This window comes from Biomphalaria glabrata, chromosome 11, assembly GCF_947242115.1.
Source record: "Biomphalaria glabrata chromosome 11, xgBioGlab47.1, whole genome shotgun sequence".
Lineage (NCBI taxonomy): Eukaryota > Metazoa > Mollusca > Gastropoda > Planorbidae > Biomphalaria > Biomphalaria glabrata.
Genome location: NC_074721.1, coordinates 22,775,837 through 22,789,911, shown reverse-complemented (window position 1 = coordinate 22,789,911; position 14,075 = coordinate 22,775,837). Strand labels below are relative to the sequence as shown.

The following is a 14,075-nucleotide window of genomic DNA, read 5'->3' as shown; positions in this document are numbered from 1 at the left end:
CATTTGCCGAAATTGAAAGGTTCATCTCAATTTCCCCCCCCCCCCCTTTTCCATTTGCGCTATTGTTGCTCTTAATGGCCCTAGACCTCTTTAGCATGCTTCGGGCATTGTAGAAAAGATTTGACACTAACTGCTTAGTGTAGATTAGACAGACAAAAAAAATCTTCTACCTGCAGAATAGGCTTTAAAGCCAAGTCTGTGTCAAAAAACTAAAAGTAAAGCCAGTGCTAGGGATGTTTCAAATTTCCTGATGAAGAGCAGAAAGTTTCTGCTGACAAACAGTTATCAAACTAATTGAAAAATCTCCATGGAAGAAAGTTAAATGGAAAAGTGGTTTGAGTGCTGGGACAAGTCCCAAAAAGCCTGTGGAGTCTGGGAGCGCATGAGGCGCCCTGACCGCACTTCCCCGTGGTGGAGGCTGTCCAGGCCTGAGAAAGCTATTATAGCACAGTGCAGGACAGGCCACTGTCCTGTTGGCTCATATTTCTCGCGGTTATGGCCAAATTTTGATTCACGGTGCCCCCGCTGCGGGGAAGAAGAGGAAACCGTGCCTCATATTCTGTTTGACTGCCCCAGACTTGCTGATCTCCGTCTCGACAGGTCTGGGAAACCCAAAATTCTCTACCTGTATGGCGACATTTATGCACTACGCAAGACAGCAGGGTTTCTGTCCAAGGCTTTTGCAAGAGAGGATTTGAGCCTCTCAAGCCCTCACTCTAATGGAGTTTGATGAGGATGATGGTGATTGAAGAAAGTTTAAAATGGTTAAAGCCCAAATACCCATGATTTTGATGCCTCTTTACATGATTTATATGCTATTTTGAGTAGTTTGGTTTTGCTTGGCTGTGTCAGTGCAGATGACTGATAGCATTAAATGTGATTTACACCATGGCAGAATTCCATTTTAACCCCAAGTTCTGCTGCATTCCAGTCCTTCAGTGTCAATTTCCTCATGGATTATAAAGATTATTATTATTATTATTCAAAGTATTCTCCAATTGTACTTGCAATTAAATCATTAAATACAATCCCACAATATGATATAAACATTTCACATGTAATATTTGAATGAAACTTAGGCAGCAGTGTCCAATTATGTCACTGTCTTGAGAAATAAACAACTGTCTTGCTAAGGCCAACAGTTTTGGACACCTTCAATTTAGAGTAGGCCAAAATAGGTCTCCTGCCTTCCAACAAAAATCAGTGTCTATAAAGAAGTGGTTCTGGCCACACTTATTTATGACTCGGAGACCTGGCTGCTCTATACAAGACATCCAATGATCCTCAAATGCATCAAAGCTACCTTTCCTCCTTATAAATAACCATGTTCTGCTGGAGTCAGTTTAGAAGCACTACCTACCATGTATCCTGCTTAGGAAACAACTGGATAGATTGTATACTTTCTTTAGCTAGCATGTGAACACATGAATTTTCTAACTTTGGACAGTGATGACTAACTATGGACAGTGATGAGAGGATATTTGTTTATCATGAGTGTGGTAATTGTATTTAATTATTAAACCTAAATTACACCAACTTTGGCTATTTTTATATTTTTTGGGGCTGAATTTTATGTCCTAGAATTTTATTATTTCTCTTGGAAAACTCCTGGAAATTTATATTGACTTTGGTGCAGAAGCCTTGATTTATTACACTAGTCAAATTCTGACTCTGGAATTATTTTCCATATTTGGATAGAACTTTTTCACCCTTTCTGAGTATGTTACCAAGCTTCTGTTAAACTAATAAATTTTTTTGTTTTTAGAAAATAATGTAATTAGTATTGAATTAAAGGAGAATGCATGCCTTTTGTTTGTAAAATGAATTATTTTAATATTAGATGAAAACTTACTGTCATATAGTCTTTAGGATGTAGGTAAATATTTGTTATCCAAATTAAAAAAGAACTTTAAATATTTCTCCTTATTGTCACAAAGCTTTATATAAATAAAACATTTAATAGCATGTAAAATGATAATCTTGAGCTAGATTATCCTACCATCCAAAACATCTAAGAAAATAGAGCCATTTTTTAAAAACATCCTTCTCTGTAAAACCACCTTGAAAGAAGAAGATCCTGAATGTCTAGTAAAGAGATAAAAAGTTTAAGCAATTATAGAGGAAAAGTAAAAGAAATGACGATGCCATTGTTGACCTGGTTTAAACCAGCAAGTATTTGCATATCCATTTTTCACCATACTTCTTATCTTCTTAGATTTCTTAAGCATTCTTAACAAGCCATATAGCTCTTCTTATCCAAAAGTATTAAAAAATTGATGGTATCTTTCTATTGCACATAACACAAGAGTAACTATTGGTCTTTAATATTTGGGGCTTTTTTTTTAAAGAAGACATTGCATTCTAATGATTTTTTTCAGCCCCAGCAGCAAGACGTGACAGTGAACATTCATACACATCTGATGATGGTGGTCTGAAGGAAGAAGCTAAGTCCCCAACAGCCAGCAAGTCTAGTGAAGCAGCTCCTAAGCTTGTGCCAGCACCCCCTCCTAAAGAGAATCCTTGGACCAGGAAGAAAGAGGGGAGTACAGCCCTGTCAAGTACTACCAATGTATCTAACAACGCCAGTGTTTCATCAGCTGACAAGAAGGAGCCTGTTGTCTCTAAGGTATGTAATACTGAAGAATAACTAAATTAGAATCATTTCTAATATACCTTTCATTAAAGGTTGTTTGGTGTAGGGATGTGTCATTTTTAGCTACTAAAATTGACAGAGTAGAGAAAAAGTACTACAATTAAAAAAAAAAATCTAGCTAAAAACAGCAATTAAATATAAGCAGAATTAAAATATAGTTGTGTTTAGCGTGGATGCAAGATCGCTGCCTATAGCTGGCATGCCTGCAAAATTGAAGTAAAAGAAAAAGCTTGCCTGCAAACGCCAGTCTGACTGATTGCTGGCTTGATATCGGACTTTTTTTTTTTCACATTCAATAACGTTTTGATATTTCAAACTAAAACTTAAGAAGTCGAATTCAAAGAAAGACTATTATTTCCGAACTTTCGCTTTGTATCAAAAACGTAAACAAAAGTTAGAAACAAATCCGTATGGCGCCGGCGTGAGACGCCTAATTTAGTAAATAGATCTAATTCTAATAAGTTTGATCTGCGGGCATAAAAATTGAAACCAGACCTAGAGGCTAGATCTAGTCTAGAAATCTAGATTTATTTCTACATTTTAAAAGTTGAATGTATTTACCCGAAAATGCGAAATAACCTTATCATCCCCGCATGAATAATCTAGATCTATCCTAGCTATAATCCTATGTCCTATATAGTCTAGATCATCTCAGTAGGTGATGATAGATCGATATCAATGAGTATTAACTATTAGATCTAGCTAATTAGAATAATTAGTTACAATCTACCACTAGCCTGACTAGGTCTAGTCCCTGGGCAGAAGCAGCATAGATCTAAAGGAGATCGTCAGATGACGTATCTATAAACAATAATTATCAGATATATTCTACTAGTATAGTCTAAATGTAATAATAAAAAACTTATTTTCAAAAAGGCAAGACTCTAGCTGATGATTCTAGCTAGGGCTAGACTTATATCATCTAGCATTACTAATCATTACTAGATTAGTGTCTAGAGTATATAATTTGGATTTAGGTCTAGGCTAGATCTAAATCTAGATAAAATCTAATATCTAGTTAACTAGTAGCTCTAGTACTCTAGTGGCACTCTATACTTAGACAAGTTAAAGTTTAGACTTTAGTGAGTCTAATACATACTAGTTTCTTTATTAGACCTAGATATAGATAAGTGTAAATTGATGGATCTATTCTGTATATATAGCGGTAAATGTTTTATTTATGTTGTGAAGATAAGAGGCATCATGCATGGTTGCAAGCAAAACAGGGCCCTGTTGCTTGCATCCATGATTTAGTCATAAGTAGAAATGTACACTTCTTGACTTGTTAACTTATTGCTTATCGAACAATTCACAATGGGTTTTCCTATTTCTTTGTTTAGCCCAATCCTTGGGGAGATCCTAATTCTAAAGGTAAGGGTAGGAGCTCATCAAAAACTGATGTCCCACCTGGAAAGAAGGAAAAACAAAATGGAAGTCAAAATGGTCCTTGTAAGTATTATGTTTAAAAAAAAAGCCTTAATTGATAAGAAATACCAGTAACTAGTTTTCATTCTCAATAGTCCTTTCAACTAATTGTAAACATGTTTTTATCTTATTTTCAGCACAAAGAAAACCAGAGCTAAAGGGAAAGTAAGTATTTCTCACTATTTTAAAATGTTGATTTTTGAATGAAAGATTTTGTTTAGGTCTATATTTTTTTATTTTTGAATGAAAGATTTTGTTTAGGCCTATATTTTTTGATTTTTGAATGAAAGATTTTGTTTAGGCCTATATTTTTTTATCTGTTTATGAGGAGGATTTAAACACAGTTAATGAGAGAATAAAACATTACCTCAAATGCACAACAACTCTAGTATCCATCAGATACACATAGGAAGTAAAATGTACATTTCCATGCAGAGAATATACATTATGATGGCATCTCTAAAATGTTTCTTAGAAAAAAATGGAATAGCAACCCATTTGTAATGTTCTTTAATAAATCTTTGAAAAAAAAAATGGTTCAGTTTTTGGATGACTTCAAATTGTTACTTGATTATAAGATATCTTTTATTACATTTTCTGTGGACATACCACAGCTAATGACATTGTTTTTGTATCACACAAACGGAGACACACACTCATACATACATATATAATATATATATAAATATATATATATATATATATATATATATATATATATATATATATATATATATATATATATATATATATATATATATATATATACACACACCTTTCATCCTTAAATCTCCTAAAATCTAAATTTTGTCATGGAAATGCTTAAGACTTAGGCCAATTGGAACAACAAACTAAATGTAATCAACATTTTGTTTTAGGTCTAAAGAAAAGCATTTGCCTAGATCAATAGATGAAATGCCTAAATATGAAGAAACCAAAACAAAGGTAACCTTTTTTAGGTTTCAAATACTTAATTTATGACATTTAATTTATGAGTTCATATTTTTTGTCCATTGTATATGGTTTTGAGACTCCAATACACTCAGTTCTTACAAAATGGCGTTTATCTTAATTTTTAATTTATTTAAAAATTAGGTTTATTTTCAGTAACTATTATTAATGACCCTTATTTTGAAACCAAATCTCCAATATTAATAATAACATTTGTCTTGCAAATACCTATTGCTATTAACCTCTGAAATGTTTGCCAGCTATATTGTGGGGATCTGTAATTACCAGTAGTGTAGGAAAGAGATTATAACTAGGAATTAATAATTGTTTTTCTTTTTTTTTTTTGGTCAAAAATATAAGAATGTCATCTGTTCTTGTATAGAGCCATAATGAATTTAAACTTGTTTAATCATTTGACATCTTTAAATGATCACAATTTAGTTTTTGTTTTATAATTCTGCCTTATCAAAATGTTTATAAAAGAAGTTTTCAGTAACTTCCATTGCTTCAAATTTTCAGTTAGTAATCTTCATTTTAATTTTTTTCTTAATTTTATTAACAAAACTTTTTATCCTGATGAAACTAGAAATTTTTTTTTTTTACTTTTTTAAAATATAGTTTTGAAGTCCATTATAGAAAATAGTGGCTTTGTTACAGTCATCAAATTTTCAAAAATACAAACAATATTCTTTATGTTTTTAGCATTGAATAGTGACATAAAGATTTTGATGGGACAGATTAACTGGGAATGTAATCTAAATCTATGATGAAATCCTCCATTATTAAAGCCAGTGAAAGTTAAAATTTCATTTGATCCATTTTTTCAGGAGAAAAAAAAAAGATCCAAAATTTTATCTGATTTTTTTTATGAAAAAAAAAATGGATTTTATTATTTTTCCATTTTCAGAAGAATGCGAACTAGATCTAAGTATCTAAACATCCAATATCTGTCTATTTACATTATCTATTTTTCTCATCTTTAGGTCAAGAATTTAGATATAGATCTAGGTTCAAAAGTCTCAATCTAGATCCTCACAAATAACAGTGAAAGTCTTTTACCATAATAATTTATAACTTTAATGTTCAAAGCTTATATAGGTTATATGAATATGCTCCTGAGAATGGGTGAAATCAGCGTTTATTGTAATAAATAAAACATCTCAATATTAAAAATGACGAGCATCAAGAAAGTATATCATGCACAGTATGTGCAGGATAATATTGAAATCCCTTACATCAAAAAGAAGTAATATAACACCCAGCTTTAGAATATATCTACCATTGTACTACTTATTTATATATTATACATATACATATATTATAAGATTTTTCCACAAAAATGAAGAGGGGAAAGGGAACATTATAAACACCAAAAGAACATGTCAGATATATCAGCAAACGTTAGAAATAAACATATTTATTTATATATTAGATGAAATGAGTGCTTAATATCAAAGCCTTAACAGCACCTTACACAATGATTGAGAATAACTTTTTAATTGGGGATAAAATAAGCTTTAAATTCTGTTTGTGTCTCTCAGAATACTGATTGTATTTTGTCATAGATCATTGTAAAGCTTGACTTCATCATTGTTAATTTTAGGTAAATCTTCAGTTAGTTCTGACATTCACTACACAGTTGTTTTAATTCATCACTATCTCTTTCTTTTTAAGGACTTTTCTGACAAAAACAAATTTGCATTTTTAAATGAGGATGACAATGATTCTGAGGATGTTTCATGATTGTGTACATTTTAGTTCAATGAGTGTGTGAACATGTGCATATCTGGAGACTCTGCACCAAGCAGACATGGACCCCTGAATAAATCAAACTGAATGCTCCTAGTGCTCTATTTCAATGTTTCTTACAATGATCATCTGTATTTCTGTATGGAATCATTCGCAATGTGTTATGTATAAATGAATTACTATTTTAAAAACCACTGTTTCAAAGACCATGTTGTTAAAAAATAATTTTAAATGTTTTTTTGTTTTTTTTCAAACAGAACCGTGTAATTTCCTCTTAAAATTTGTTTTTCTAAATGCTAGATAATGACTTGGATTTTTCTGTGAACTTGTGTGTGATCTATTGGATATCACTTTTATTTTAATTTATTATGACTTGATTGCTGGGTATCGAGGTTAATCAACATTGACTGTAACATTCATTTCTTATTGGATTATTTAACTTGACATTTGTACAGTTTTCTCCTAAATGCTTTATAATAATAATACTTTACATATTTTTATGACCTTGTTTCATTGTGTTGAATGATAAGACACTTCCCTCCTTGTTCTTTACTGTTGTATTGTTGGGATAAGCTTGGATAGCATAATAGCTGACAACATAGTGGCATTGTGCTTCCCCCACCATCTGTACTGAATAGAGCATGGATGTAAGGTGACTCATTTGTTTTTTTTTTGGTTTTACTTTCCTTGGCAAACTGGTTATTAACTTTTAATTGAGCTGTTATAGTTCAATTATTTCAGATGTTATTTTAATGACCATACCATTTGTATAGTGTTTATCTTTTCATTTGTTAATTTACTAATGTGTAGTAAATTATTACTATGTTCTGTCAACATAGTGTTGTTCTTCTGTATAATGGATTATGTCAGAGAAACCAAATAGTGCATAACACAATATATATATAATATATATATATATAATATATATATATATATAATATATATATATATATATATATATATATATATATATATATATATATATATATATATATATATATATATATATATATATATATATATATATATATATATATATATATATATATATATAGTGTTGTTTTTTAAATTTTGATGTTTCACTGCATTATGAAGGATTTACTTGTAATGCTGAAAGAATGTTATGATAACTTTGTAAGTCAACATATATTGTTGAAAATTTAATAGTCAGTCGTGATGTACATTGATTTCATAGGGCGTCAGTGGCTCTATTTTATTATTTGAATTTAAACAGAGAAAGAGTTTTGTACAACTTATGGGTGAACTAATTTAATAATTGTTCTTAACTTGGTTTTTGGGTTAGTGTCACATAACCATAACTGCTGATTGAAAATAAATATTTAAATAAATCTTTCAAGTTCACTCAATTAAATTGCATTTTGCGAAAGCTTAATATGTCGTATGTACAAGTTGTAAAAACTTTAGTTTTTTAAGGATTGATAGTGAAACAGTATGTGGATTAGGCCAAATAATGATGTTGTAACAATGTGTGCTTTAAAATGTCAGACATTGTTAAATAAATGGTATGAAACAGTAAATTGCAGTTATTGTTTTTTTTTTAATCCAAATCTATTATTGTAGATTTATATAAAATATTGGTAGATAGTTTTTGAAAGATAGATTTGTTTTGAAAGTAATATTTACAATAGGAATACTAAACAACCATTCTATTGGAAGAAGTGAACAAAAAGCCATGTAAAATTGAAACTGTTTATTTCCCATTCTTCAATGCATTCATAGAATCTTGTCATGCATGAATGAATGTATCACACACTCTATGGAGTCCAATGAATTTAGGAATTGTCTCAAAATAGAAGGTAACATCAATAATCCACAATTTAGGTGACATTTGATCACCAGTAGTGTACTGGCTCAAGTACAGTAGTAGTAGATAGTAAAAATTTGGATGGATTTAGTTCCATAATTGTGAGTAAATATTTGGATATTTGAAATGAATCTTAAAATAGGACACAAATACCAAAACTCTTGTTGACAATGTCATCAGATTTAACCCCTACATAATATGTGGTCAATATACAGAACTCCAGTAATTGGCTTATCAAAATCTACCTATACTGGAGAGTTAAATGGCTGACTCTATAGTGTCAATGATCAATTGGTCTCCATAACACTGATTTACTTCATCATTTACCAAAACATTGAATGAATAAGAAAATAAAATTGTATTTATACTTTTACATTGAAAAAAAATCACAATTGTAAAATCACACCTTCCATCAGCATAATAGAGTACACAGCAGGACTATGTCAGCATATCATCATTTTTGTACCTTTAAATTATCAAAAGAAAAAAACAGTCTTTGTGAGTAGATAATAACCTTGAGACTGGTAGGCTACATTTACCAATGAAATTTCTCCAAAATGGTTAGGTTTTTTTTTAACCCTTTTGTAATAATATAAAGATTTTCGGATTCTGGTTCGATAGATTTAGTTTAGTCACATCATGACAAAATGGAATATCTAGAAAATGTATTTCAAGTTATTTGTAGACCTATTCTACCAAACTCTAGAGATTAATACTTGAAACACAATGTCCTAGCTATTTCAGACCTTCATTAGTTAGAGAATTGGGTGAAGAATGTCTTTTGAGCAAAATATTGTTTATTGAATGCAATTAGAATTACCGTTACTTTCAACTACACTCTCTCTATAAAGGGACTCAATAAAAGTCAAAAAATGTATGAAATGCATGGGGGAAAATAAGTTGTAATATATATAAGAATATATTCGCTGTAAAGTTGTACCTTGCAAACTTAAAAAAATATACAGTGCATTTACTGTCTTTTAAGCACACAATCAAGGGCACATGGAGAGAAAGTCACAAGGAAATTCACATTGAATACAACAAAAATTGTTGAACTATACAATAGTGTAAATAATTAGATTTATACCTTTTTAAATATTCTTTTCTTTTCTTTGTAAGTTTAACTTAAGAAGGAAAAAAATCACAACCTTTTTCTGAGGGAAAGACAATGTGCAGACTAATGTGCACTTGGCTATCCAGAGAATTTAATAAGCCACAAATGTAGTGAACAAGGTAAATAATAGATCTTCAACCAACACAAATGTAAGGTATTACTTTCACTTGACCTCTAAATAAATACTTTTCATAGGTTACATTTTGGAGAAGAAACACATTCCCCTAAATATGCATTGACCTGATGATAATCTCTAAAGTAGACTTAGTTAATCTACCTTTCTAATGTATCATCTAAGGTAATACAGATGTTTCCATGCTAAGAGAAAGTGGAACAATGCAATCACTGTTTAAGGCATGTTGTCAAACAGTGGTAGCTAAATCTGGACAAAGAGGAAGAAATAAAAACATACATTTCTAATTGACGCCAGTACTAATAAGTGCAGAATGAAGATTGTTGTACCCAGTACTACATAATGAACAAGAGCAGAAGTGTTGTCACTAGCATTAGCATCATAGAGTCTTATAATTCATAAACACTTGAAAGGGTTTCAGGGACAAAAAAAAAAAGGCTAACAGAAACAAATACAACCATGCATTTGGCTTCAAAATATTTTTTTCACAGCCAATTTTGTTCAAAGTTGTCCAGTTTGTTGTACAACATAAGTCACAGGCAACTCTTATTTTCCATTATGGCACAAACTAATTGCACTGTGTACATTGTCAACAGTAAGCTATAGATTGTGTGTAATATGTCAGCCCAATTAACTATTCATTATCAATGTTGCACTTTGTAGTCAGAAATATATAAATTGTGCAGATACACTAATCAGTCTGTTGCTAAGTACAAGATGTTGAAATACATGCAGAAAATAGATCTATTGAAATCAGTACATAGAAGGTCATCTTAATCCTTATAAACATTCTTGAATCAACCCAGATAGATAGACATACAGGGATTACAAAAATATATCTTTGTTATTAAATAAGCAAATTAAACAAAGATATGTATGTAGGACTAAATGGGGAAATAAATGTTATACAATTTATCAATGCAATTAATCAATAGAACACAAAACAAATTACAATGATGAAGTCAGTCAGTTTATATATATATAAATAGAAACAATGACATTATGGGATAGAAATTGCTGTACTTTATTAAATCTTCAAAAACTAGACTATAACGTATGAATTATTAGCATTTTTGGTCCAAGAAAGAATTTATTTTTAAATCTACATGACAAAATAAGTGGGATTCTTTCAAACTCATTCTAGAATATTTTTTCCTTCACTATTGGATGACTTATCTTCCAGCTCCTTCAGCTAACTAAATAGTCTCCACCTCAAACAAGATTTGGGTATTATTACTAAGATTCATTATTTCCTTAGGTTTTTGGCAATAAGAATTGAAAGCAGCAATGGTTAACTAGCTAACCATCAATAAAAGAATTTTTTTGGAAATTATTTTATTATTTGGCAAGTTAAAAGGAAAAAAGGACATGATGAAATACCATACTTCAAATAAAATAGAATAATTGTTAAAATGCTTGAATAATGCTATAAAAATAGTTCTTGTCAACATTGTTATGGCAATGGATGTACAAGTAATATAGCATGAACATTTCAATGTATTGGTGGGTTCAAGTAGTTTCATTAATAGAAATCACATGAAGGTGCAAGGAATTGCTTTGTGACATTGTTCATTTCACTTCAGTCATTTATTTACATTTAGGGTGAAACTCTGAACACATGTGCTGCACACATTCAAACTTGCTATTGTCTTGATGACTTATGGGAGGAGGGGGGGGGGGAAAATGTGAGTCAATGTTGAATAAATTTCCCTCAATCATTTCCTGTGGGCCTAAATCACAATTGAGTAAAAACAAACATTACAAAACTACAAAACAATCAAGCCTCTATTTTAGAATTGATTTAATCTATTAGAAATGAAATTCTTTTTACTTAGTTGTGCAAATAACATTTGTGTGTGAATACTTATCTGATTAGATAAAACAAACTTCAATCATAACAAAATGAATACAATAAAAATGCTAATATTTGTTGAAAATACTGTAAGTTTGGACAATGACTGGACTAGATTTTAAACAATATCAAATGAATAATTTACCCAAGTAAAAACTAACATTACACGCCATTGGTTGCTGCCTACTACATTTGTTGGACAGCAGACACATGTTAATCTTTTCATCATTGAACAGTCCATGTGTAAAGTATACTGAAATATTTTCACCAAAGTTTTCAAATTGTGACAATTAGGGATTCAGGATCAGAATGTTTCATTCAATTAAACACCATACAATGAAACATGCACTCAAAAACCACAGAACACCTCACAACTAGGACAAACATTCACAATCAACATTTGCCAAGGATGTCTTGTTATGATCTACTACCATGGAAGAATGGAAGCAACAAATAAATGATTGAACTGAAAGGAAAGAAAAACAACAACCAAAAAATATCTGGATTACATAATTCATACTTAACAATGAATGTAATTGACTTTAATGCTATGTAATGCTATGTTACTAAAACAAATTAAAGTATGAGTATTTTATTTTATTCCAAGCAAAATCTATTTTAACAATATTCACAAACACACCATTTTTAGAATCACACCATTTTATGACTTCCATATTCATCTAAAGCCATTACATATAAATAGTTGTAAAATAAAATATTAAATTTATTTACTTGATACTGATCAACTATATACATGGAACATTTTGAAAATAAAAGAACTCTTTTCTTTTTAAATACAAAAAAAAACTGACTCTATTCACAGAAGGTTGTGGTGGAACATCACATCACATATATAAAGGTATGGACTTTGTCAGCAATGCATCTATTTATCCCATTGAAGCATAACAAGGAAATAATGAAATAAAATCTACTGAAATATCTGACAGTGTATACATGTGTAAACAATATTCCTACTAGAACAATCTAGCTAGACCTAGATGTTAAGTTAAACATTAATATATGTAAATATTTTCAAAAATCCATTTATTTAGTTATTTTTTAAAAATAGAAATTGTTACAAGGTAATATCAGACATATTGCTGTGATATGGGTATAATACGAGAAATACTCTTCAGTCAATTAAATTTAGTTAAATTTTAGGTTAACTAAATTAATTAAACCCTACTACTTGAGTTCAATTAAAAAGCAGTGTAGTAAAAAAGAACTTTTTCAATCACAAATTATTATCAACAAATGTTGATGGTATCAAATTACAAAATATTGCTTCAAGTACTAAATATTAAGTTCAAGGAAGTACATAACAATACTACAGTAGTTTGAACATTATGAATCACATTCCAAATTTGCTATCACTATTTTATTATAGTATATATATATAGACAATTTTAAAATAAAAAATAAAATAAGAACAAAACATTAAGAATTAATTGCACAATTTCTATAAAACAATTTTATTGCTATGTTATTGATTCCTTTTATACTAATTTATAAAAAAAAATGTATGTCATTTTATCATTTTGAATTAGGTGTTTGCAATATTGACTATCTTTTGCAGACAATCAAGAAATGCTTATACATTAAACAATATACAAACGTTGACTATAAATGTGCTATGCAGGTGTAGAAAAATGGAATTACAGACTTTTCAAACATAGTTCCTAGATTTCAAATTTTATTAGATCAAAAATTTTTAAACGATGTTGTTGTTTCATTAGTTGTTTTTTTTAACCTTGATATTGTTTTACTGAAATAGTTTTAAAATCTAGGAATATGTATACAATAAACAAAAGGGTTTGCAACTAAAGTAAATTTACATTTGAAAATATGGGTCTAGTCAGTAGGGAGAGAACTTGGGCCGTTCCGCTGCCTTGAATGCTGATGTAGCTGTAAGTCCCACCCTCATTTTGGTTTGAAGTGGCTTCCCACCTGTCATAGCTGATGGTGTGGGCAACGAACAAGCTAGTGATATTGAAGATGGTGGTCCCTGAGCACCGATGGAGGCAGGGTCGACCAGCTGGCCCATACCATTCAGGCTGGCCATGCTGTTCAATCCCAGCATGCTCGGAGGTGGTAGGGATTTGACAACAGTCATGGCCATGGGGTGGGGAGGTAATTGAGGCAGGGGGCCAGCCATAGACGACACAGGGGGCAACGAGGCAGGGTCAAGGGTCAAAGTCTTATGCAATTCCATGCTGAGGACGAGAAAAAAAAGAAGAAGGGGGGATATTAGGCATACTGAGTGAAACAGTTACACACTATGATAATGGGTATGTCACAGAATAGACAGAGAGAAATAGAAAGTTAAATAAAAATGTAGTCTTCGTATAAATTAATTAAAAAAAAATTGAGTTA

General features: G+C 30.6%; 2 protein-coding genes across 28 annotated transcripts in view; one reads left to right on the top strand and one right to left on the bottom strand.

Moving 5' to 3' along the window:
• LOC106080027 (eukaryotic translation initiation factor 4B-like) overlaps nt 1-8,316 on the top strand; it is a 36,424-nt gene extending 28,108 nt beyond the window's left edge. Inside the window, exons 13-17 of one of the 2 annotated variants that reach the window (XM_056003488.1) lie at nt 2,379-2,626; nt 3,994-4,102; nt 4,216-4,243; nt 4,957-5,023; nt 6,704-8,316. In XM_056003488.1, coding sequence (XP_055859463.1) covers nt 2,379-2,626; nt 3,994-4,102; nt 4,216-4,243; nt 4,957-5,023; nt 6,704-6,772 — 521 coding nt within the window. In that variant the 3' untranslated portion in view covers nt 6,773-8,316. Of the gene's footprint in view, nt 1-2,378; nt 2,627-3,993; nt 4,103-4,215; nt 4,244-4,956; nt 5,024-6,012; nt 6,678-6,703 lie in introns of those variants that run through there. The other variant, XM_056003489.1, reaches the window with a different exon arrangement.
• A 158-nt stretch (nt 8,317-8,474) lies between these two features.
• LOC106054873 (poly(rC)-binding protein 3-like) overlaps nt 8,475-14,075 on the bottom strand; it is a 370,092-nt gene continuing 364,491 nt past the window's right edge. For 23 of the 26 annotated variants that reach the window (XM_056003498.1, XM_056003496.1, XM_056003494.1 and 20 more), the window contains one exon: nt 8,475-13,915. In XM_056003498.1, the coding sequence (XP_055859473.1) occupies nt 13,558-13,915 (358 nt within the window). In that variant the 3' untranslated portion in view covers nt 8,475-13,557. The remainder of the gene's footprint in view (nt 13,916-14,075) is intronic. The other 3 variants (XM_056003518.1, XM_056003519.1, XM_056003517.1) reach the window with 2 other exon arrangements.